Genomic DNA, 25,814 nt, shown 5'->3' with positions numbered 1-25,814 from the left:
CCTGTCCTTATGAGAGGCAAAGAGTTATAAGAACAGTCATAAAAATCGGGACGTGAAAGTAAGTTTTAACAATGAATCTTTTTCTTCAAAATTATGCATTAGTATGTAAGCTATTATAATAATTTATTTACATTTTTGATACATACTGTACATCAGTACTGTTCATTAACAATTGACTAGAACAATCAAGATACAATCAAGTCATGTTTACATGCCGACGTCATCTAGAACACTATTGGTCAATCTTAATATGAACGATAAATTTTTAAGAAAATACATTTCAAGATAAAAGCGTTTCTTAATCAGATAGATATATTGCATAACCTTGTACTCGAGCGCTCGAGATTATAGATGAGAAATAACATTTGGTACAAGGCTTAAATAATACAATCTTTGTCTGAAGAGACGAAGTGTTGTTACTCCTCAGTACCGTTCCGTGGTGTCAAGGGGAAACTGGCACCAAGATATGGCGATGTGTTAGAAAGGAGATAAATTCATGGGAACAGAAAAATATTAGACACAGTATCGTTTCATCTTTTGTTGAGAAGACAAAAATCTGCATCATTGCACATTTTATTAGATCTCAAGCATACTTAAATTAAGATACAGTGTTCTGTTACATTGGAACACAATCCCTGAGAAGTTAAAATAATGAGGCATTGCAAAGCTACGTTAGTTCTAATTGTTACGTGGTATTACATTATATGATTCACTGGAAGTTCAGTTGGAGCTATTCTACGGAAATAATACAACACGCAAAAATTTTCTTGACGCCTCCAAGTCATGTTAGAGCAAAAAGGTCGTCTTCAGAATAGAGAATAAGTAATTTCTACAGAATGGCACTGTACTATGTATTATTATGGTTTACTAAGTCTTAATTGTGTAACAGTCTACTATTACACTCAGACAGATTAATTGAAAATGATGACGTGAGAAGATTATAAACAGTCCTATCGAAGTTAATTTACGATATAACAATAGTGAACAGAATTTAACTGAAATAATGGTTACAGCAACCACTAAAATCTTTCTGCTTTATAAACTATCGTTGAACTAATGTCGTCTTGAGGAATAAATTTAGTAACTATTGACGCAATTAAATCAGTCGCCAGCTGGGAGTAACTGTGGATCCTGGTGACTGGGAGACGTCAAGAACCGCTGGTAGCGATGCGGGAGAGCCTACGTCATTAATCCTTCTTGCAGTGGTAGCATTGGCAGCTCTTTGCCGACTTGAACACCAAATCTCGGGGCCCGTCGAGACACATCACACGGACCTCCACCTGAAACACAGTGCATTACCGTCTATAGCGAAACATTGACCCGAAATGGTAACACCAGGATGTCTGCTCACGTAAGCATGAGGAAACAGCAGCAGCTACCATTTTCCTGAAATAGTGCGATATGTTAAATCACAGTTTTGTTCTGCTCCATTTCATTTTTCTTTTCTCAGACAACTGTACGATCCTTTTTTTTTTTTTTTTTTCCAAGGTGGTAAGGATCCTGGAGGAAGGAAAAGTTACTACAGTGCCGGCACTTAAGAGAAAGCCGGCCGGAGTGGCCGAGCGGTTAAAGGCGCTGCAGTCTGGAACCGCACGACCGCTACGGTCGCAGGTTCGAATCCTGCCTCGGGCATGGATGTATGTGATGTCCTTATGTTAGTTAGGTTTAAGTAGTTCTAAGTTCTAGGGGACTTATGACCACAGCAGTTGAGTCCCACAGTGCTCAGAGCCATTTGAACCATTTTTGAACTTAAGAGAAAGAAGAACACCATTATGCATTTTTGGAAAGAAGGGTCACGAAAATGTAGCATTAACAGTAAAGAATATAATGCACTGAGTTTTGATTTGCGTCTATTTGCAAGTAAATTCATTTACATTTTGCCACAGACGTTTCGCCCCAATTTAGTATGAAGCACCTTTAGTAGCCTGAAGTATATACATAGTTACGTACTGCTCCTGCCATTTATTCAGCTACACTTGGATGTAATCTCAGAATTATCAATACATTGGTGCTATACTTTGCTCGTCGTAATTTTAACATGGATGTCAGCATTACTTTTGATGTACTTCGTTCATTGTAAGATTAACACGAATGTTAACGTTGCTCTACGTAAGTAAAGTAAAGCTACATCAATCTTTTCATCAATCTGAAGACTATTTTCAATACCACAGTGTATTACCACGCATGTGTTGGAGTTGGTACGTCCTTGCCGTCCTCCGACTTTTGAACTGACTTACCCAGCCTGTTACAGAGGCCACTACTATCTAAATTACACTCCGACCCGCGGTGCAACTTAGAATTTTTCACATCAACAAACATTGTCAGAGGGCAAGAAGTAATAAGTGAGAGATAAAATCCTATGACTGACCAGGGATCGAACTTGAGACTTTTGGATTTGTATTTTACCACTAAGCTCCATGAATTAACCGACAGAGGAAAGAGAAGATATGCCCAGAATATCAGCACAATGTTTACGTCTGGGAAAGAGACGGAGAGAATAAAAGCGTACATTGCAGTGATCTTAAGTCTAGTACGCTATGAGACGCAAAGCTGCGACTCAGTGTCAGAAGGCTGCTTCTGGACGGCAACTCGTATGAATTCGTTGCATTGCATCTAAAATCCAGCGCCTGCAGCACAGTATTTCCCAGGCATTTTGAGTTCCACTCGAAATGACATTCTCAGACTCGGCTTTGCGGAATATTGTCGGTGCAGACGTGAGTCAGAGAAAAGCGACAAGTTAGTATCGCACTGTGCCGCCATGCAGTGTACACTCTGACAAGTTGCAGCACACCACACATTGCATAAATGGGTTAATAATCGCAGGTTCAGTGACCCAGTGGGTGTTTATATTCGCGTTGCAGCAGTACGTTCTCACTACGTATGGTGTGTAACCGGAAAGAAACTGAAGAACTTATAGTTCTTTGCAGAGAAAAGCAGGAATTGTGGGATCCTAAAGACAATATACACTCCTGGAAATGGAAAAAAGAACAGATTGACACCGGTGTGTCAGACCCACCATACTTGCTCCGGACACTGCGAGAGGGCCGTACAAGCAATGATCACACGCACGGCACAGCGGACACACCAGGAACCGCGGTGTTGGCCATCGAATGGCGCTAGCTGCGCAGCATTTGTGCACCGCCGCCGTCAGTGTCAGCCAGTTTGCCGTGGCATACGGAGCTCCATCGCAGTCTTTAACACTGGTAGCATGCCGCGACAGCGTGGACGTGAACCGTATGTGCAGTTGACGGACTTTGAGCGAGGGCGTATAGTGGGCATGCGGGAGGCCGGGTGGACGTACCGCCGAATTGCTCAACACGTGGGGCGTGAGGTCTCCACAGTACATCGATGTTGTCGCCAGTGGTCGGCGGAAGGTGCACGTGCCCGTCGACCTGGGACCGGACCGCAGCGACGCACGGATGCACGCCAAGACCGTAGGATCCTACGCAGCGCCGTAGGGGACCGCACCGCCACTTCCCAGCAAATTAGGGACACTGTTGCTCCTGGGGTATCGGCGAGGACCATTCGCAACCGTCTCCATGAAGCTGGGCTACGGTCCCGCACACCGTTAGGCCGTCTTCCGCTCACGCCCCAACATCGTGCAGCCCGCCTCCAGTGGTGTCGCGACAGGCATGAATGGAGGGACGAATGGAGACGTGTCGTCTTCAGCGATGAGAGTCGCTTCTGCCTTGGTGCCAATGATGGTCGTATGCGTGTTTGGCGCCGTGCAGGTGAGCGCCACAATCAGGACTGCATACGACCGAGGCACACAGGGCCAACACCCGGCATCATGGTGTGGGGAGCGATCTCCTACACTGGCCGTACACCACTGGTGATCGTCGAGGGGACACTGAATAGTGCACGGTACATCCAAACCGTCATCGAACCCATCGTTCTACCATTCCTAGACCGACAAGGGAACTTGCTGTTCCAACAGGACAATGCACGTCCGCATGTATCCCGTGCCACCCAACGTGCTCTAGAAGGTGTAAGTCAACTACCCTGGCCAGCAAGATCTCCGGATCTGTCCCCCATTGAGCATGTTTGGGACTGGATGAAGCGTCGTCTCACGCGGTCTGCACGTCCAGCACGAACGCTGGTCCAACTGAGGCGCCAGGTGGAAATGGCATGGCAAGCCGTTCCACAGGACTACATCCAGCATCTCTACGATCGTCTCCATGGGAGAATAGCAGCCTGCATTGCTGCGAAAGGTGGATATACACTGTACTAGTGCCGACATTGTGCATGCTCTGTTGCCTGTGTCTATGTGCCTGTGGTTCTGTCAGTGTGATCATGTGATGTATCTGACCCCAGGAATGTGTCAATAAAGTTTCCCCTTCCTGGGACAATGAATTCACGGTGTTCTTATTTCAATTTCCAGGAGTGTATTTCGGATATCTTGAATAGGTACATGCAACTCATAAAGGAATCTGCTGTTGCCAAAAAGTTTGTTTGATACTGCAGTTGTGCAGTATGTGTCCATTATTCGTGATATATAACATATATTAAGCCTTCTAACGACATTCGATAAAAATATTTCAAACTGCAGAGTCTTGCCGACAAGTAGTTATTTGAAAAGATTATTTACACAGCACATTGCTCTACTTGTTAACACAGATGTTAAACACTGACACCAGCTCTTTTTTAGATGCCGGTACAGCACGATAAATGCGGCACTTGCAATCTTAACTTGCTCCAGCTGCAAAACTGCTGCGCCACTATTCACGACGCGGCGTGGCTTACTCCTAACTGAGTGAGCGTGAACCCTCGTATCCTTTCGACGTACCGACAACAACCGGGACGTATTCGACACAAAGAGGTCAGTGTCAGTGGACCTTAACGTGTTCCGAATACTTAACACATAAGACCGGTAAATGAATTTCCACTGACTAGAAACAGATATTGATCTGTTATAATAAGTTATTTAGATACGGTGGCCACTTTCCTTTGGAGAAAGATATGACCTAAAATACAGCAACCGAAAAGTAGCAGCACTGCTTATAAATGTTGGTGGATGCTTGAGTTTCAGTAAGAAACATGCATGGGTACAACCTTCTACATACCTATAAAGTGGAGGATGGGATGGGATTCAGAAATTACTTGTGGATGATGACAAACATTTTCTAAACGCTGGCAGAGATGGTTGGGAGACGCATTTCGAAAAAAGAGAGGCGACATTTTCAGACTTACAATTTCTGCCACCCTGGGATCAGCAGACGCACTTCGCACTCATAATTCACTGCATATTCTTCGTACAGCAGGAAATGAGTTACTTAACTTCGTAGAATCGTAATAAATATGACCAATAATCAAAACATAGCCACTTCATTATTAGACTACGGTATGAGACTAAGATGCAAAAGAATCAAATAGAATAATTTCCCTGCGATATTTTGACAATGACTGCATAGAGAAAAAAACATGCGAATCCAGATTCCGTCGTTTTTAATTTTTTATGCATTTCTTTTCTTTTTTAGCGGCGCAGCAGATGACTCAACTTTCAGCTTTAAGTTTTCCTTCAATCAAATCTAGATACGTACACGATTCTTTGCGTGGCAGCGTGAAAACGTCTGTTACAAAGAACTGTGGCAATGAGTTTGAAGACTGAATCATTGCGTACTGCGATCTACAGGAGCAGTGCCGCCGCCTTTTTTGTACATACCTAGATCAGACCTTTTCAGGAGGCAGTGGAGAGCACACGCGTTGTGATAAAATGGGGAGGCCAGACAGCGGCATGTTGCGCAAATTGTGCGCTTTCTTTCGAAGCACGACCAGATGCTGATCATAAGCGAAGCCATTCACAACACTATGATGATAGTGAATACTTTCTCTACGGTAATGGGAATACTGTGTAACAAAACAGGTCCCACAGACTTCTATAAGAATTTTTCTCGCCCTGTGTTTCCTCGACACACAAGCTTGTAGTCACGCTTATGCCCACGTCTGAAATCATACGCCGGCCGGAGTGGCCGTGCGGTTCTAGGCGCTACAGTCTGGAGCCGAGCGTCCGCTACGGTCGCAGGTTCGAATCCTGCCTCGGGCATGGATGTGTGTGATGTCCTTAGGTTAGTTGGGTTTAATTAGTTCTAAGTTCTAGGCGACTGATGACCTCAGAAGTTAAGTCGCATAGTGCTCAGAGCCATTTGAACCATTTTGAAATCACACACCTGTGTCTAGAACGTTTATTTTGCAGTATAAAAGTCGGCATGAGGCATATGCTGAATCGATTTCTGTCCTCACTGTGAAGTAATTTTTGACGATAGCTGTGTACGTCATTTACAGTGACTTTTTTCGGGTTACTGTTCAGTGGCAACAAAACTAAAGATAAAAAAGAAACTTACACATCTACATATATTTTATCGACTCAGCTGTTTATGTCCAGTAATAAACGAAAGGCAGTGCTGTTCATTAGGAATTTCTTTCCCAACATTTAGCTCTTGAATAGGAAAAACTTCACTAAGCTGTTTCTCTTTCTCGTCTTAATCCGAAAGACATTGAGAAGGTAGTGATGTCGGAGGCATTCAGTTCGTATCCGTCGACATGGTTGGCGAATTAACAACTGACTAACGATAAAACACTGAGCGAGCCGGTATCTCGGTGGGGTAAATAATGAACTGCCCAACAATACAGGCAAGTAGCCAGCTGCAGCTAGTTGTTATCGCCTAATGTTCACGAAGTTCCAATAATGTCTGTCGTTAATACATTCACTGTGGCCACATCAATGTACCGTCGGGCGTTAATGCTCATTTTTGACACTTTTAGAGTTAGTAACCTATCTTAAACTTATTAGTCCAATGAGGTAGTGTAATCGATTTTTTTAATGCACTTTAGTTACGTGACTGAACAGTAATGCAACCCTTCGTGTTTTTAGCCCCAGAAAATTTCGTTTTACCCCTCATGGGGTATTTACGCCCGGGTTGGGAACCACTGATGTAAAGGTATTAGACAGGGGTTTTCACACTGTGCGTCGCAGTTCCGAGAGGCAGTGCGGCCTTACAGTAGGGGCGACGCAATGGTTTCATAAAAAAAATAATATTTGGTTTATTAGCTTTTTGAATAAAGGAACAACGTGTGCACTAATAGTGGCATGTAGCAGGCCGAACAGTTAATGTGGTTACTATGACAGCGTGCAGTCTAACTGTATTATGTGAGTCGTTCTTATTCAATAACAATCAGTCTGAAGATTGGTTTTGTCTTATGCTGATGGTTTTAACTGTTGTTTATCTTATGTGATTTGTGCTTCTTTGTCAACTATATTTTAAATGTATCATGCAGTCTCGAAGAGAAAAATAGAATAAAAAGCATGAAGTATGACGACTGTTAACTGAATTTTGGTTTTATGTGCACTACTTCTTTAAGTGAAGAACGACCACAGTGTGTTATTTGTGTCCAAGTGTTAGCTACTGAAATCATGCTCCCTAATAATATAAAACGACATTTGCAGTCAAACTATGGTCGTTGGTAAACAACCCACGAGAATAATTTTCTCACAAGTTAAAAATACGACAGAATAAAAAAAACTTTCACTACATAAGCTATGATTCCTAGAAAGACTCTTCTTTAATCATACAAAGCTGCCTACAGTGTAGCAAAGACCAAGAAAGCGTACACCATAGAGGAATACCTTATTTTACTGGCTGCTCCGGACGTGGTATCTACACTCTTGGAAATGGAAAAAAGAACACATTGACACCGGTGTGTCAGATCCACCATACTTGCTGCGAGAGGGCCGTACAAGCAATGATCACACGCACGGCACAGCGGACACACCAGGAACCGCGGTGTTGGCCGTCGAATGGCGCTAGCTGCGCAGCATTTGTGCACCGCCGCCGTCAGTGTCAGCCAGTTTGCCGTGGCATACGGAGCTCCATCGCAGTCTTTAACACTGGTAGCATGCCGCGACAGCGTGGACGTGAACCGTATGTGCAGTTGACGGACTTTGAGCGAGGGCGTTTAGTGGGCATGCGGGAGGCTGGGTGGACGTACCGCCGAATTGCTCAACACGTGGGGCGTGAGGTCTCCACAGTACATCGATGTTGTCGCCAGTGGTCGGCGGAAGGTGCACGTGCCCGTCGACCTGGGACCGGACCGCAGCGACGCACGGATGCACGTCAAGACCGTAGGATCCTACGCAGTGCCGTAGGGGACCGCACCGCCACTTCCCAGCAAATTAGGGACACTGTTGCTCCTGGGGTATCGGCGAGGACCATTCGCAACCGTCTCCATGAAGCTGGGCTACGGTCCTGCACACCGTTAGGCCGTCTTCCGCTCACGCCCCAACATCGTGCAGCCCGCCTCCAGTGGTGTCGCGACAGGCGTGAATGGAGGGACGAATGGAGACGTGTCGTCTTCAGCTATGAGAGTCGCTTCTGCCTTGGTGCCAATGATGGTCGTATGCGTGTTTGGCGCCGTGCAGGTGAGCGCCACAATCAGGACTGCATACGACCGAGGCACACAGGGCCAACACCCGGCATCATGGTGTGGGGAGCGATCTCCTACACTGGCCGTACACCACTGGTGATCGTCGAGGGGACACTGAATAGTGCACGGTACATCCAAACCGTCATCGAACCCATCGTTCTACCATTCCTAGACCGGCAAGGGAACTTGCTGTTCCAACAGGACAATGCACGTCCGCATGTATCCCGTGCCACCCAACGTGCTCTAGAAGGTGTAAGTCAACTACCCTGGCCAGCAAGATCTCCGGATCTGTCCCCCATCGAGCATGTTTGGGACAGGATGAAGCGTCGTCTCACGCGGTCTGCACGTCCAGCACGAACGCTGGTCCAACTGAGGCGCCAGGTGGAAATGGCATGGCAAGCCGTTCCACAGGACTACATCCAGCATCTCTACGATCGTCTCCATGGGAGAATAGCAGCCTGCATTGCTGCGAAAGGTGGATATACACTGTACTAGTGCCGACATTGTGCATGCTCTGTTGCCTGTGTCTATGTGCCTGTGGTTCTGTCAGTGTGATCATGTGATGTATCGGACCCCAGGAATGTGTCAATAAAGTTTCCCCTTCCTGAGACAATGAATTCACGGTGTTCTTATTTCAATTTCCAGGAGTGTATAACGAGAGGTGAGTCAGATATGAAACAACTGGCAAGTGTGCCTGTGTCAGACAACAATATTCGTTGTCGAGTACTCGATATGGCTGCGAAGTTAGTGATCAGTTAGTTGAAAAACTCAACGGCAATGATTTTCAAATCCAGCCACACGAAGCTACAGACAATCACAACAGGAGTTCCAAAACTTTTCCTCTTACAGAACGCTTTTAAAATCCTACTACTTTAATGGAAAATGAAAATGAAAGAAACCGATTTTTCAGTGACTACTCCAATTTTAAATCATAACTACCACTTAATATATTTCCATTTATTGAGATGTTTCGGCTACTGGCATCATCAGATCAAGACTGAAAATACGAAGAACCAAGTTCACTGTCAATTGTTGCGAAACCTATGCCTAACCGAAACGTACATTTACAATGACGCATCGCTTTCAATCTGACCTACAGTTATTTTCTTATTTAAGAAAAATCACTTTGGAATTTTGCGGAAATTTTTGGCCATGTTCGCCATCTTGGATCGAATTTCATGAAAGAGAAAGAATTCCAAATTTAATTTCCTATGCATACATATTTGTTTTTGTTTTCGGGCAATTTTTTTTTTTTTTTTTTTTTTTGCAAATTTAGCCGTGGGCCGTCACACAATACTTGGACTAACTAGCATCGGGGTGGGGCACCTGCATTAGCGTGCCTATCCGACGGACCGATCACCATAAACAGTATCGCGTGCTGTCATGCCATGAGTCACTGCGGAGAGGTTTCGATACTAATCAAGGGCATTGGCCCGAAGTCTGGTACTGGCGACTAAATTTTCTTCCACCACCAAGTTTAAAAGTGGTTACGACAGAGTCAAGCTCTTCAGCGACCTCGGCCATGCCACCGTAGCTGGAAAGGGATTTGGGGGAGGGGGGGGGGGGGGGGCCGGAGAGGTTTACATTGCTCCGTGTATGCAGACACCACGTGAGCCAGCGGCCGGACTTACGTCTTCCGTCTCCATGATGTTGCAGCACTGCCCGATGCTGGTGATGGCCTGGTGTGGGTTGACGCGCAGCGTGTTGAGCGCCGACGGCACGGACCACGACTCGCAGAAGCCGCGGCACGCGTTCGTCGTGATGGGGAACTCGATGCAGTCCGGGATGCTGATCTTCCGCGTGTGCCCTGCAACACCAGCATGTGGCCGTCACACAGGTGCGTGCAGCCAGGCCAGCGGCGGTTGCCTCACTACGTGCAAACAGGCTATTCTTCTACAGAATCCTTGTAATACTCAAGCCGCTGACACTGGTATCTAGTAACTAAAAAGACACGTTTACACGTTTGATCTGCGCAGTAATAACTGAAACCACTGACAATAAAAAGAAAGTTACTGCCATCAGATTAAGGAAAAAAATGTGCAGCTTTCGGAGTTCAGAGTATATCAGCAAAATGAAACAAATGTCTCCGACTTTCAAAAAAATAAAAAAAAATTATGATTTTCAGAGGAAGGGACTGCATCAGATTAAAACATCAAAACTGTAAATCAAGTTGACAACTTAAAAAATTAAGAAAGGGTTCAATTAATGACGAAGTTCTTACGGCCGCAGCAAAAGCTCGTATCGGGATTCCTAACAACTGTGCCGGTACTTTTCAATGGCACTTTACAGAAATCAGGGGAAACCCGTACCAGTAAGACCAGACGGAGATTTGAAACGACGTCCCCCTGGATACGAGTCCATAATCGTTGTCACTGTGCCACCTCAGTTGTGTGGATGGTGATGGATAGTGTCAATATAAATAGTATAATTCAGCATCTTACACTTGCAGATCTAGCATCGATAAAGAAGGACATGCCATTTACACAAAAGAAGTGTAAAAATGCAAAACTGTAGAAGTAAGCAAATTTTCTGTCGATCAGCATTTTGAAGGTTGTGCATGTGAACTACACCTAGATAATGTAGTATTGCTATTAGTAACAGTGCAAGATCCCCATTAGGAGATTGGAAGCTACTCACAAAAATGTTTGACTCTCTATTATGCTGTCTGTCGAACAAAAACAAGAAGTTATTAATACAGTGTAAACTTTCTAAGCAATTCTGATAGGAAAGGTAAACTATAAGTGTTATTAATGACTTGTAACTTAGAATAAGTGATCAATTTCCCTACACATATAGCTCAAGACAGTAGCACTCTAAGAGGTAATGTATCTGTACAGCAAGACAATGTAAAACTAAAACATGCTTCCCCTGTGATAAACGGATTATCAGACCATGATGCGCAATTGATTAACTTACAAAATCTAGCAGGGTGTACAGTTCAGACACCATTAAGTGAAAGTGCAAGGTTGCTCAACCTGATGCCTATAGAGAACTTCAGAGAAAGTTTAAGAAATATTAACTGGGGAGATGTATGAAATGAGTCAAATTATAACGATAAATTCAACATATTTCTTGATAAATTTATATCCCTTTTTGAACAATGTTGCCCAAAGAAATTACTAAATGTAACACCAAATAGTTCTGGGTTTCAGAGAAATCTTGAATTACTACAGTTATTAAAGTGTCTTCAGAAAGAAAAAGAAACTGTATGAGTCAGAAAGAATTAGTAAAGACCCAGAAGTAGTTTTACATTGTAAAAATTATAGTAACATACTGAAAAAAGTTGTCAGGAGATCACGAAACATGTACGTTAGAGATGAAATCAACAACTAGGGCAATAAAATCAAATCAGTATGGTATGTGGTTACAAGGGAGACAGGAAAAGTAACCATTGGGATAGTTAGTATTACTATTAAAGAGAATGAGACCATCTTAATCAACAGTAACAAGTAGCTATTTCACAACCAACTCATAAGTGTACGTGAAAAAATTGGTGAGAATAGTTTTAAAAAAAAGCCAGCAGTACATGGAAGAGTCAATCTTGAGAAATTTTAGTCGGACTAATTTTCACTTAATAACCTCTTGTGAAATAAAGAAAATCATTAAATCTTTGAAAAATAAATGTCCTGTTGGAATAGATGACATCTCTAACTAACAACATATTAAAGCGATAGGGGGCAGTTACAGTTGATGTTCTGAGTCACATACCGGTATGTAATGCATCACGAACTCAAGATTCTTTCCAGACACGTTAAAATATGTGATTATTACATCTCTCTACAAAATAGGGACACCAAAATGTCAATGACTACTGTCCAGTATCTTTGCTTACAGCATTTACAAAAATCATTGAGAAAGTAATGTACTCGAAATTTCCCATCTCAACAGTAATGGGATACTGAGCAAATCACAGTTTGAATTTCAAAAATGCTGTTCTACTGAGATAGCAATATACAGTCTCACTACTCACACAATAGAGTCTTTAAATAGTAAAATGCCACCAATAGGAATTTTCTGTGACTTGTTCAGAGCATTTGATTGTGTGAACTATGACATTATGTTACAGATATTACAATTCTAAGTTATGAAGGGAACAACATGTGAGTGGTTTAAGTCATATCTACAGAACAGGAAGCAAAACATTTCTTTATATGGTTTAAGTGAGTACAGGAAGTTTTCCACCTGATCTAACTGGTGTGAAATTACATTAAGTGTTCTGCACTGTTCGATAATGGGTCCCATTCTGTTCTTGGTATATGTGAATGACTTCCCTTCTTGGCTGAAACAAGAAGCTAAACTGACACTATTTGCTGATGCTGCAAGCTTCATTATTAATCCAGTAAAAGAAACTCCAGTAGAAAGTGATACAAATAACATCTTTAGAAAAGTATTATTAACTAGTTTCCTGCGAATGGGCTTGCCCTGAACTTTGAAAAACCACAGTAATCCAATTTTCTGCTGCAAGGTGTACAGTTCCTTCAATAAATATAACATATCAACAAAATTCAGTAGCCAGGGTAGAGCATACTAAATTTTTGGGTGTACGTGTAGATGCGAATCTTAATTGAAAAATTCTTATTTTGGATCTCCTAAAGCGACTAGGTGCACCAACTTTTGCAATCAGAATAATTGCCAATTTTGAGGATGCAGAAATTAGTAAGCTAAAATACTCTGCACACTTTCACTTTCTGATATCATACGGAATAATGTTTTGGGGTAATTCAACACTTAGGCAAAAAAGTATTCACTATTCAAAAGAAAGTGGTTAGAATAAATTGTGGGGCTCATAGTCCCACATCGTGTATGCATGTGTTTAAAAGGTTAGGAATTTTTACAACAGCCTCACAGTACATTTAGTCTGTAATAAAATCTGTTCTCAATAACATGGACCAGTTTAAAAACAACTGTGACATTCCTGATTTTAATACCAAAAGAAAAAAAGACTTACATTATCCTCTACTTAATCTATCGTTGGTAGAGAAAGAGGTAAAATATGATGCTGTAAAACTTTTCGATAAATTACCAGATGAAATAAAGTATGTGATAGGCAGCTTTAATCGTTTCAAAAATTAATTGAAATCATATCTCCTTGACAGCTCCTTCTATACCATAGATGAATTCTTGAATGGGAATAAATAAATTTGTAGGTATAAGATAAGCATTTTGTGCCATTTAAGGGAATGGGGTAGGTAATAACAATTTTAAGCTTGAGGCATGTGTGCATTTCTTATGCACTTGACACGTTCCACATCATAACGGTTACCGTGTGATTGATCAACGGAACACGTAACTAAATAACTAACTAAAACTTTAAAATAGAAAAATTATGTGTTTTCATATTTCGATGGTCTACTTAAAGTTGAAAAAGAAACCAGTTACCATAATGAATCTTCCACTATACATCTACATCCATACTCCGAAAACCATTGTGAAGCGCATGACAGACGACAGCTCGTATCGTACCAATTGTTAGAGCAACTTTCCTTTCCACTCACGAATGAATGATTGCTTAAACTCCTCTGTATGATTTGTAATTAGTCTAATATTGCCATGCAGCGTATGATACCGTATTGATTGGCCTTTTCCTGGCACATGACTCATAACCCTTCCGGTGTTTTATTTGTGAATTTGTGAGTAATGTGTACTATTCGGAGGTCTAGGCCATCTTACTGTTGCTGTTAACTGCGCATATATCACTGGTTGTAAGCTGTGAGAAACTGATAGGAGTACTGATATCAGTTATAACAGTGCAATGAAGACGCACCACCCCGTTTTCCACCGACGGTGTCACCGCGCCTTATCGTAACATGGATTGGTCGAGGTTGTCTTGTAGCCTGACCTGAGCCCATTGGATTTCTGGCTAGGGGAATATTTAAAGACAATGGGGTACGCTCAATCCATCAAATCTGTGCCGACGTTACAGGATCCTGTGACCAATCTGTGTGTCACAATCTGAATTGAACGAGATGTAGTTGAAAGAATATGTGGTTCATTCCAAAGGCGTCAGGATGTGAGGTACCTACGTGCAACACAGCCTATAGTATCTACTCCTACCTAACAGACAGATGGGAATGAGAGGACAGATTATTCCAAACCTCAGCAGGTAATGGTTTCTGGACATATTATTGTAGGAACGTTTCTTCTAGTTTTGTGCAATACTACCTCCTGCAGGAATCTCTTCTTCGTCTTCTTGGCCTCATACCATTTCCCTACGGGATCGGAATTGTTATATTGTTATGAATCCGTTAGTGACAGATGGTGTCCGAATGTCTTTCCTGAAGCCAGATCGTAATGTGTGTATCACATTTCTCTGTGTTTAGAGTATAAATCTTGTTGGAATGCGAGAACGTTTTTTAAAAGTTTGCGTAACACGTATATGAGACGAGACATGTATACCAGCCCGGTGGTCACCTTTTTGGACATGGTAAACAGCCTAAAAACCAGATGCAGGCTGACTGCTGCAGCAAACCTGTCGTTAATCCACGAGGCGTGGCAGGTTCGCTCCGATCGTGCCGAATTCATTTTACAAAAATACTGCCAATGATGAAGACCTGATGTGGGGAGGCATCAGTTTAAAGGAGAGATTCACGTCTGTGTTGGTGGTAGGAGGAATATTCTTGACGCTCAGAAATACAGATGTGAAGTAACGATGTCAAAAGTGCCTTTTTTTTTCAGTGGTACATTTGATCTGAAATACCCAGTCAGACACTATAATATCCGTCCGTATCCTGCTGCTCTGGTCGATGAATTTCTCCCTGGTGGAGACTTCCGCCGCATGGATTGGCTGAAAAGTTTTCCACGTGGTGTAGAGCTTGGTTAGGGTATATGAAGGAAGATAACTGCAGCCTATCCAGCTACACCCGACGCTATTCCAAGCCCTCTTAGAGATGTTTTCCTGAAAAGATTCAACTGTTGACTGGGCTTCTGATTATTTGCGCTCGCTTCGATACTACTCCCACCTGGCGCAGGTCTTCCATGATTTTATCCATCCATCACTTTTTGTGTCTGCCAAAAGGACGTGTTCCCTCAGGAATGACCACCATCACTGCTCTGCGTCTACGGTGCTCAGCTCTGTGATCCACATGTTCCGTTCATCAAAGATTTCTTGCAATCATATTAGGCACACAGTTTTGTTGTGCATCATTTGATGCATTTCCAGGTTCTTTTTGCGTGTACACTCATCCACATCTCACATCCCACATCTCACATCCCACATCTCACAACGGGCTAAAAATGTAGCTACAGATTTTTCTTTTACATACTAACTGCCTCCTTTTGCTCGCTTTTGTGGTATTCAAGGCCTATTCTATATACAAAGCCTCTGGAGCTATTATTAAATTATGTGTGCTGAAGAGCGAATATGATATCATTATTTACTCATAGGGAGTAAATTTCACGTTTGTACCGAGTATATGTGACATACTCCCTTAAGCTCAAATGGTTCAAATGGCTCTGAGCACTATGGGACTTAACATCTGAGGTCATCAGTCCCCTAGAAATTAGAACTACTGAAACCTAACTGCCCTAAGGACATCACACACATACATGCGCGAGGCAGGATTCGAACCTGCGACCGTAGCGGTTCTAAGTCCTGGATCAATGCCCTGGTAAGCCACGGAAGTTTCAACTTCATTATGACTAGTAAGCCTTATAATTCCACAGAAGTAAAGTAGTAGAAATGATTCCAAAACCGGAAAATGGGGTAGTAATAATTTCAGTCGTGAATTTTGTGTGTCGCAGTAGGCTATTTGTAGTGGAAACTTTACCATGTAATACCGCTGTTTGGCGGTTATATGAAAGGAAGATGGTCAGCATATTCTTTCCCATCGTTACTGGTCGAATTTCGGTCCATCACTATAACACGCAGATCCAGTCTATTCAAAATGACCAGGCTTCGGTTCATTTGTAGCGAAACTATGCCCTCACCAATGTTTATTTCTCCGTAAATTAGCAGTTACGCATCGTGTGGCCAATTAGTTAAATATCCAGCCCAGTGCGTTTCGTGGAAGGCGTTCCGCTTCATTGTTTCAAAGGAAATCAAATAGCGGCCATTTTGACAACAGAAAGAGTTTCTGTCTTCTTTCAAAGAAGTAAAGAAATATTCTTGTTTCTGTGCAGTTAAATTGCCTCGCGTTCATATGCAGTGAAGCAGAAAATTACTCTGTGCTGTTAATTGTTACTGTCTAGTATAAATTACAAAACATTTGTCTGAAGGAAGCAGTTTAGTACAATAGCAGACAAGTTTATGTGTTTCAGTTCATATTCGATTAATGTCAAAGCAGTACCTGAGTCTAGAAATGAGTGGGAATAATTTTTTGCTATAGATTTTTGATGTGTTTACTTTCTGGAATATGCAATGCAGAGGTTCCAGTTTTACAGGATTCGTGTAAAATGTTTAAGATGCAAATACGGTATCACCCTTGACATAGATCTGATTAATCTTAGCGAGACATAAACGACACTTAAAATTTGTTTTTACGGTAGGGAAGCAATGTGAAATAATCCTTACTTTCTAACGGTTGAACAAACGCCCTCCTGCAAGAAGTAATAGCAGTGGTACATAAAAATTGGAAACCTAAAAGTCTAAGGACGTGTGAACTTTAGAAACATAAATTGCTCGAATACTTTTATTCCGGAAAATCAGAAGTGTCAACGGAAAGCAGTTTGTAAATGAATACAAAGCTGCAATTAACTACCTCTTTCGTTCAACACTTTTAATGTCCTTGTGATTTGATGCGAGTAAGACATCAACATTACACAATACCAAGGCTAGTCGTCAAATTTCCATTATCACCCCGAAAAGTAATATGGACACTATTTCACAGGTTAAAATTCTAGGACACTTGGAAGTTTGTCAGATAGAAACTATGATCTGAGCAGCATAGTGGCATTTCTAGGCTTTAGCGATGGTTGCAAGACACAGGGAATGCCCATCACATGCCAGACCATGCACTCATTCCACAGTACGACCCATACCAGCACCTTAGTGTACGGCGAAATCGGATATGTCTCAAAGGTAACTGCCTTCACATCTTCTATTTCAGACGTTCTAATTTCCCTACAAACTGTAAACAGGGCGTTCATACGTTTACGGTAAGGTTACCACAGGGTCCTATGCGACGTATTTCCAGATAAGAATCTCATGATCTCATATAGATATTTAGTTTGTTAATAACATAAGCAACTTAAACCTCATTGTTGTTGTTATGGTCTTCAGTCCGAGGACTGGTTTGACGCAGCTCTCCACGCTACTCTATCCTGCCTAAGTATCTTCATATCTGAATAACTACTGCAGTCCACACCAATTTGAACCTGTTTACTGTATTCATCTATTACTCTCCTCTGTTATTTTTACCCCTCGCCCACAGATCCCTCTAGTACTAAATTGACAATTACTTGATGGCTAAGAGTGTCCTGTCAACCGATCCCTTCTTCTAGTCGAGCTACGCCACAAATTCTCACAGATTTCGTTCAGTACCTCCTCTTTAGTTAGGCGATCGACCCATCGAACCTTCTGTTTTATTTTGTATTACTAGATTTCAAAAGCTATATCCCCACTACGTCGTCCATCTTATGTTATTTTACTGCCCTAATATCGAAACTCATCCGCTACTTTTAGCGTCTCATACACTAATCTAATTTCCTCAGCCCGCCTTATTTAATTCGACTACATTCCATCACCAGTATTTAACTTTTGTTAATGTTCATCTTATATCCTCTTTTCAAGCATCTATCCATTCTTCTCAACTGCACTTCCAAGTCCTTTGCTGCCTCTGATAGAACTACAGTATCATCGATAAACCTCAAAGCTTTTGCTTCTTCTCCCTGGACTGTAACTCCATTTCGAAATTTCCCCTTGCTTTCCTTCACAACTCTCTCAGTGTGCAGAGTGTCCTTCGGCTCTTATAACTGCCATCTGGTTTATGTATGACTTGCTGTTTCGTGTATCTTACGCTTGCTACCTTCAGAAGTTTACCTTCAGAAATTTAAAAAGTATATTCCAGTCAAGGCTGTCAAAATAGTGTTTCAAATCTACAAATGCTATAATCGTAAGTTTGCCTTTACCTTAAGCTAACTTCTAAGAGAAGCCGCAGAGTTAGTTTTGCCTCGCGTGTATCTGCTTTCCTTCGGAACCCAAAATGATCTCCTGCGAAGTCGGTTGCCACCAGTTTTTCCCATTCTTTTGTAAATAATTCGTGTCAATATTTTGCAACGATGACCTATTACGTATATATGAGGTGTGACAATAATGATACTGATGTGAAAAAAAAGTTGCTTACCGTTTTAGTCAAGTTTAGTGTTGTCTCCTTCAAAGTAGTTCCCTTCTGATTGCACACACTTTTTCCAGCGCTTCTGCCATTTATGGTAACATTTCTGGAACTCATCTTCTGTAATATCCTCCAAGACCCTCGTCATAGCTTTTTGGAGATCCTGTGTTGTTTGAAAATGTTGTCCCTTGACAGCCGTTTTGACTCTTGGAAATAGATAAAAGTCGCAAGGAGCGATATCTGGTGAATAGGGTAGCTGTGGTAGTACTGAAATTTGTTTTGAGGTAAAAAATTGCTGTACTGACAGAGCAGTATGGGATGGCGGAATATCGTGACGCAGAATGCAAATATCAGCAATGTTGGCACGGACACTAAGAACTCTTTCACGAAGTCTTTCTAAAATTTCTTTGTAGCAATACCGTTTAACTATTTGTCCAGGAGGCACCCACTCCTTATGAACAATGCCCTTGGAATCAAAGAAGCACACAAGCATGCATTTCACTTTTGACTTTGACATGCGAGATTTTTTGGGTCTGGGTGATCCCTTTGAACACCATTGCGAACTTTGGCGTTTTGTCTCTGGATCGTACTGAAAAATCCAACTTTCATCACCAATGATAACACAGCTCAACAACTCTGGATTGATTTCCGTTTGCTCTAACAGATCGGCCGCCACAATTTTCCGTGTTTCTCGCTGTTGTGGTGTGAGATTTTTGGGGACCATTTTTGCACAAATCTTTCTCATACCAAGACCTTCAGTTATTATTAGACGAACCGTTTCTCGATTGATGTTCAGTTCTTCTACAATCATTTTCTCGGATATTCTTCGAGCAGATCGTACGAGTTCACGCACCCTGGCCAAGTTGACATTCGTCCGTGAGCTTGATGGTCGTCCACTGCGGTCTTCATCTTCAACATCCGTAATGCCTTCACTAAACATATTATGCCAATGAAAAACTTGAGCTCTTGTCATAACCTCCTCTCCAAACGCCTACTGAAGCTTACTGTAAGTTGTCGTAATGGCATACCGTTGCGCAATATCATGCGGTTCTATTTCCGTGACGAGAGACACAATCACATGTTAACTTATTGCAGTACAACTCACGACTGAGCGGTAGCATCGATGTGTCGCTTGGACAAGAAGCAGCTTATAGACCAAGGTCAAAGATACTGTGCCTACGCAAGCCTGCAGGGTTGCCACATCTTGCAAAGAAAATCAGTTTCATCACTTTATTGTCGCACCTCGTAGCATGGTAATTTTCACATTTGTTAGCACCTGATTTCTTTGGAATTGGAATTCTTATACTCTGAGGACATCGCCTGTGTCTCAGATGTCTTGTACACCAGGTGGAAGATTTTAGTCTTGGCTGGCTCTCCCTGGGATAGCAGCAGTTCTGAGGGAATCTCGTCCACCTTAAAACTCCGCCAAGTGACTAGCACCAGTCTAGTTCCGTGCATTACACATTTCAATGTAATAACTTAATGTATTGAAAGTACTAAACTCTGGGTTGGAATTATACTGAGTGCCGTGCCCGAACGTTGCGCTAGACGTCGCGTATTTTGGGAGTATGCACGCAATCTGTTACAAGGAGGAGGGTAGTGAACATGGCTGTGCGTCGCGAGTTGACTGTTGGCTGTGAACGTGGGTTGATAATCTGTGCAAGACGTATGGGTCGTAGTACATCGAGGATAACACAAGAAACCGAGTTTTCCGAGGTCAGCGGTGACTAAGAAGGATATTCAGTATAGCAAAGAAAATGTTTCCACACGCATTAGCCGCCGCACTGGACAATCGCAGGTGTTTCACGAGTGAACTTCATGTCGAATTCGTAGAGCCATAAATGGCGATCGACGGTCTGCTGGGAGTCAGACCGCTGTTGATTCGAATTCAGGGTGTATAGAAAAAAAGCCTACCGACATAGTATGGGCGCAAATGCAATATATAGGCTTCAGCAGCCGACGACCGTCTCGTGTTCCAGCGTCTTCCCAAGATTTTCAGCCACTCACTGTTCTCGACACTGTATTATTTGGAGTCAAAATTGTAAGGGCATTTTGACGTATTGATTAAACTTTCCCGCATGATACAGCACTATTTCCAAAAGTTCTCTTGTGCAAGAAATTCTTTGACGAGCCTGTTACATACTTCTCTGTTGATTCAATAAACCGGTTTCTCCATTCCATCCAGTACGATATTTTTAATCCGTGCGGTGGTACGATATGAAATCGAAAGTGCTTTGTAACGAAGCAACTGCCTCCTTCGCATCCCATGCGGGGGCCATACCGGCTCTTCACCTCGCCGACTTAAAGGAGTTGCACGCCCGCTCTCATTGACAACTGCAGGATGGCTATACAAGAGCAAGTGTTGTCAGCCAATCATGCAGCACGTGGATGCTACGATCACTGGCCAAAATCGAATATGACTCTGAACGTGTGTGATTCTCTGATCTACCAACTAATATGCCGACAGGCACATGACTTGGGTTTGGTGGAAGACAGCCTTGGAGATTTGTCTGCTATTTGAGTCTACGGAACTTCACGGGATTAGTGAGCCATAGTCGTTGGACTTATTGTTGAGCAACTTATTGTGCAGACTCTGCGAAGTTATTCGAGACCATTCGCTGTGCCATAGGTTCTTTAAACTGCGTGTGCTGTATCGTTCGAGGATTGAGTTAACACCGATTTCATTTAAAGAGTTTCCCGGTTCCAACTTGGCTAACTTACATCGATAAAACTGTTTATGCCACAATTATTAGGTGTTGGTTCTCTAGCTACTAGCTGTCGAGTTTCTACCCTGTTGATAATTTATGAATATTATGTGTACTGGCTATACGTGTAATTTATTTTGTACACAGGAGTAAAGTGTTTTACTACGTGCTGCTTATCTTGCCTTTGCGGAGTTGTCGTTTAAATTTTGTTTGTACATTCTTTTATAGAATTAACCTGAATTATTACACCCTAAAATTAAGCTACGTGCATTAGTACATTCTTTGTTGGCAGAGGCCACAATTATTCGGAGTGTGTTCTCTAGCTATTAGCTGTTGGGTTTCTACCCTGCTGATAATTTATGGATATTATGTGTGCTGGCTACATGTGTAATTTATTTTGTACACAGGAGTAATGTGAGTTGTTTTTTACTACGTGCTGCTTATCTTGCCCTTGCGGCGTTGTTGATTCAGTTTTGTTTGTACATACTTTTATAGAATTAGCCTGAATTATTACACCTTAAAATTAAGCTACGTTCATTAGTACATTCTTTGTTGGCTGGGATTTATTTTGTAATTAATATCATGTTGGCTATTTGTTACTAAACTCAATTCTTTCAATGAGACTACCGCTGCCTAAGAATAACCATTGAAAAAGTGTTTAACTGAATTAAACGTTTTTGTTTCATATTACTTCTATAGTCGCTCATTCCTTGTTGTGATCTCGTGTGCTCACAGGTGTTAACTGATGTGTTAACTAAATCCTTACTGATGCTTAATGTATTATCCTCGAACATTTGTCAATTGAAATGTTTTTCAGTATGTTCTAGTAGTAACTGAATGCATACTCTGCTTTAAAGGATTTAGTTTGGGACAGTACCACATAAGTGACGTGAAACTCTATGCCATGTCAGGATTTGAAATCTCAAATTAATGCTGATCAAATTTGAAATACTAAATTTTTATTGCTGATTTTTTGAATTGTTATAAATAATTGCATTCATTTCAGTTTGTTAAATTTTACGCGATAGTGAAACCACAATAACAGTTTGCAAAACTTGTTAAATAAAATCAGATTATCTTTTACAAATGGCATATTATATTTTTTGTGGCTTGTTACCTTAACACTTCCAGCTTGCAGTCGTTTGGCATTATAATAACGTCCTTATGGAAACTGTACATTTATTTGGCTTTACAGGTATTATATACTACTACGTCATAGGCTGAATGCATGTCTTCTAATCCCTGCAAGGAATAATGCTCCATTTTCGAGAATCAATCACACGCTGTTAACAGCGGTCAGTCCGATTGTAGATTTAGCACAGACCGTTAAGTAAGTCTATTGATTTTCAAAGTAGTGCTACCAATGTGATGTTCTTTGTTATTGTATTATCGACTGTTGATTCAACATGTTATAATACTGAATCTAGCACACAGGCCTCGGCCAATGTGTATACAGTACCAGACACTTGTGAGTGCGTGTTCTGGTCATTGAAGTGGAATGATGGGATCGTTATTTTTAACATGGAAATTGGATTATGAATGCTATTCACACACGAAAAAAGTTGCTCGTCGGCAGATAAAGTACAAGAAGCCACTATGAAATAAACTGTAAGCGTCTCGTATCGATATCCCCCTCCTACTCCCCCGTCCCTCTCTCCACCGAGTCGAGAGTTCGCAGTACAAGTAGTTTTGGATTGTGAGTCAAGTTACTTGGCGTCAAAACTACTGTGAAGTGACAAGCTTGTGCCGTAATTCGTGGTAAAAATATGGACGGTCAGTAAATACGTATGTTTTGCATCAATTGATACGCAGGATCAAGACTGAGTGTCATTTTTTTTTGTTTGTGCACGCCGAGTGCCACGTATATAATGTGGAACAACGAAATTAAGTGCGTAAAGGAACATTACGTACTCGACGACCAGAAATAAACAACAGCGTTAAGAATATGTTCTGAAATAATGGAATTAATGCTTGAACTGACTACAAATTTACTGTAATGTAACTTTCATAGTGTTCAGTGACTATTTAGTTAACTTTAATAAAGATCTCGTGCTGTGACTTCCCTGAATCGCTCCAGGCAGGCGCTTGGATGGTTCCTTTGAAAAGGCTCGGGCGATTTCCTTGACGTAATCCGAGCTTGTGCTCGGTCTCTAATGACCTCGGTGTCGACGGGACGTTAAACCCAATCTTTTTTCCTTCCTTCTTGATCCTGTGCTCCGGAACATTTTCTCAAATTACACGAAGTGTCATCAGTACAGGTGAGCGTTTTGCGCTGATAGTTCATAATATCTTTTAATAGCAGTAATCATCTATTAAAGTAGGAACAACAAAAACATTAAATATGTTTGAGATGTTAAGCTGACTTCATCAGTACGCTCCGGCCTGGTGTGCTTGTATTGCATCAGTGTTAGTGCAGTGGATGACCACAGATTTGAAAAAACAACTGTAATGATATTTGTAGGTGAACCGACGTCTGACATCGAAGGTAAATATAATTAGGCACCTGTATTATTATCTTAATCCTGGTCTTTATCTGTGGGGTAGGACGTTCCTGCTTGGTAAACTAACAATACATAAAAATTGTAATAAAAAGTGTATGCACACTCGCAGACTGCTAGACGACCAGCTTATAGAAAATCAGTTGGACGGTGGAGTGGTGATAATCCGGTATGAGAAAATGTTATGTCGGAAGGTGCGAGGAGCTTTTAAACGTCGTTGGGCTAAATGTCCAGAAACCTATAAAGTACATAATAAAGGGTGATGTTCCAATGATGTGGTTGGTTCTGACTTCGTCTTTTCCCGTCCCCATTGTGGTTCTCTGCTGAATGAACTTCTCCCAAATGAAGAAATTCTTCGCAGAGACTGGCCAAAGTGGCCTTCAAATATATATAGATCACAGCAGCTACATATTGGGTAAAGAAAGAGTAGGCAGTCTGGTATCGAAGACTCTTTTCAGTTTCCTCAAGAGTCCGTCTCAGAGCACTTAAGCCACTCTTAATAGAGCTCACGGAAGTCTAATAGAGGGAGAATTTTACTTTACGGTCAAGTATGTGTGTTAGTTAGCAGTACCCGTAAGCCCCATGAGCCGTTACGTTATTTTGGAAAGAAACATTCATTATCTGCGAAAAATGATCACCTGTGGCTAGTTTAAATTGAAAAATACACATGACCCTGGGTCGGCGAACCCCTGTATCACAACAGCTACAAATGAAGCGCCAAATAGCTGGTGTGCCACAGGGAAACTGACAACACAACAAATCCCACTTGATAATTTAAAGAGCGCTGCCACTCTGATGATGACCTCGGCATATTATAAGAACGAGGCCGCTGCTATTGCCCAGGAGATGTCAGTGTTCAGCTATTACCAACAATTCTTAAATGTGATTTGCAGAGTATCCACGTAGATGTAGATCCTAGTATCCTTTGCATGAACTGTCGCTGTTAGCAGTATAAACAGGATAAAACCGTCCAGACTGTCATAGAGGTTTCCTTGCTCACTGCTGTCTTATCACTTTTTAACCTCTGCCCTAAGCCACTATCTTAGAAAGATTCCTGTTACTGTCTTAATGGGTGATTGCACACAGTTGTTTGCACAGCATCACAGACCAGCATTGTGTGATATCCTGATAAACACTCTTTCACAGAGCTGTCAGCAAAACTTTTTGTGATGGTCATCATTCAAGTGCAGGGGTGAAAGGAGTCCATTTCTTTCTTTCATTCTTTGAGAAACAGATTTTTTTATTTTAGTTATCGGACACGCTCATTATCAGTCGCAGCCAACCACCCACTGTAATGCTCCTCCAGTTAAGGTACGTTTACAAGGGCAATCAGAAGTGAGTATGGTAAACAATATATCCCGACAATGTTGTCAGACAAAATATCGGCCACACAGATTGTAGCTACATGTAGTAAAACATTACCGGAGACCACACTTGTGCCACAAAATGGGCGATCATGAGTGAGTGGAAGTGAGTGCGGCTCTACTGCTTTTACGTGTCGCGAGGAATCAGATAAGAAGGAACAAGAGAAACTGAGCTCTGAGGATACGTTCTTTCTTAATTCTTGAATGGATCAGAAAACTTAATTTCTGGAGGACACATACTTGTTCCAGAATTTTACCAGAATGTCGAAACACAATATCGAATGTCTCATACAAGCAATTGGTCCGAGAAGTGGTAAAGAAAGCCGACAGGAGATCCCCTTTCGGTTTTTAGCTACTGGCGTGTCGTAAAGAAGTTTAAAGGACCTCTCTAAAGTTCAGTATTCATCAACAATCCTCAAGGTACCAGAATTACGCAACGCTTTGGTAGAAGGACTGAAAGATTTCATTAAGGGAAGTTGGACATAAGAACAAAATTTTTACTTTTATTTTATTTCTGTTCACCAACACATACCTCTGTTTACACTATCAATTGAGGCG

At 41.9% G+C, this 25,814-nt stretch overlaps 1 protein-coding gene across 1 annotated transcript in view; it reads right to left on the bottom strand.

Moving 5' to 3' along the window:
• Positions 1-298: 298 nt before the first annotated feature.
• Positions 299-25,814, bottom strand: part of LOC124619822 (thyrostimulin alpha-2 subunit) — a 52,431-nt gene continuing 26,915 nt past the window's right edge. The window contains exons 2-3 of the mRNA XM_047146426.1: positions 10,053-10,228; positions 299-1,280 (exon numbers count right to left, since the gene is read on the bottom strand). Of these exons, the coding sequence (XP_047002382.1) occupies positions 1,188-1,280; positions 10,053-10,228 (269 nt within the window). The 3' untranslated portion in view covers positions 299-1,187. The remainder of the gene's footprint in view (positions 1,281-10,052; positions 10,229-25,814) is intronic.

Source organism: Schistocerca americana, chromosome 6 (assembly GCF_021461395.2).
Source record: "Schistocerca americana isolate TAMUIC-IGC-003095 chromosome 6, iqSchAmer2.1, whole genome shotgun sequence".
Taxonomy (NCBI): domain Eukaryota; kingdom Metazoa; phylum Arthropoda; class Insecta; order Orthoptera; family Acrididae; genus Schistocerca; species Schistocerca americana.
The sequence above is the reverse complement of the archived record's forward strand: the minus strand, read 5'-3'. Positions and strand labels throughout refer to the sequence as shown.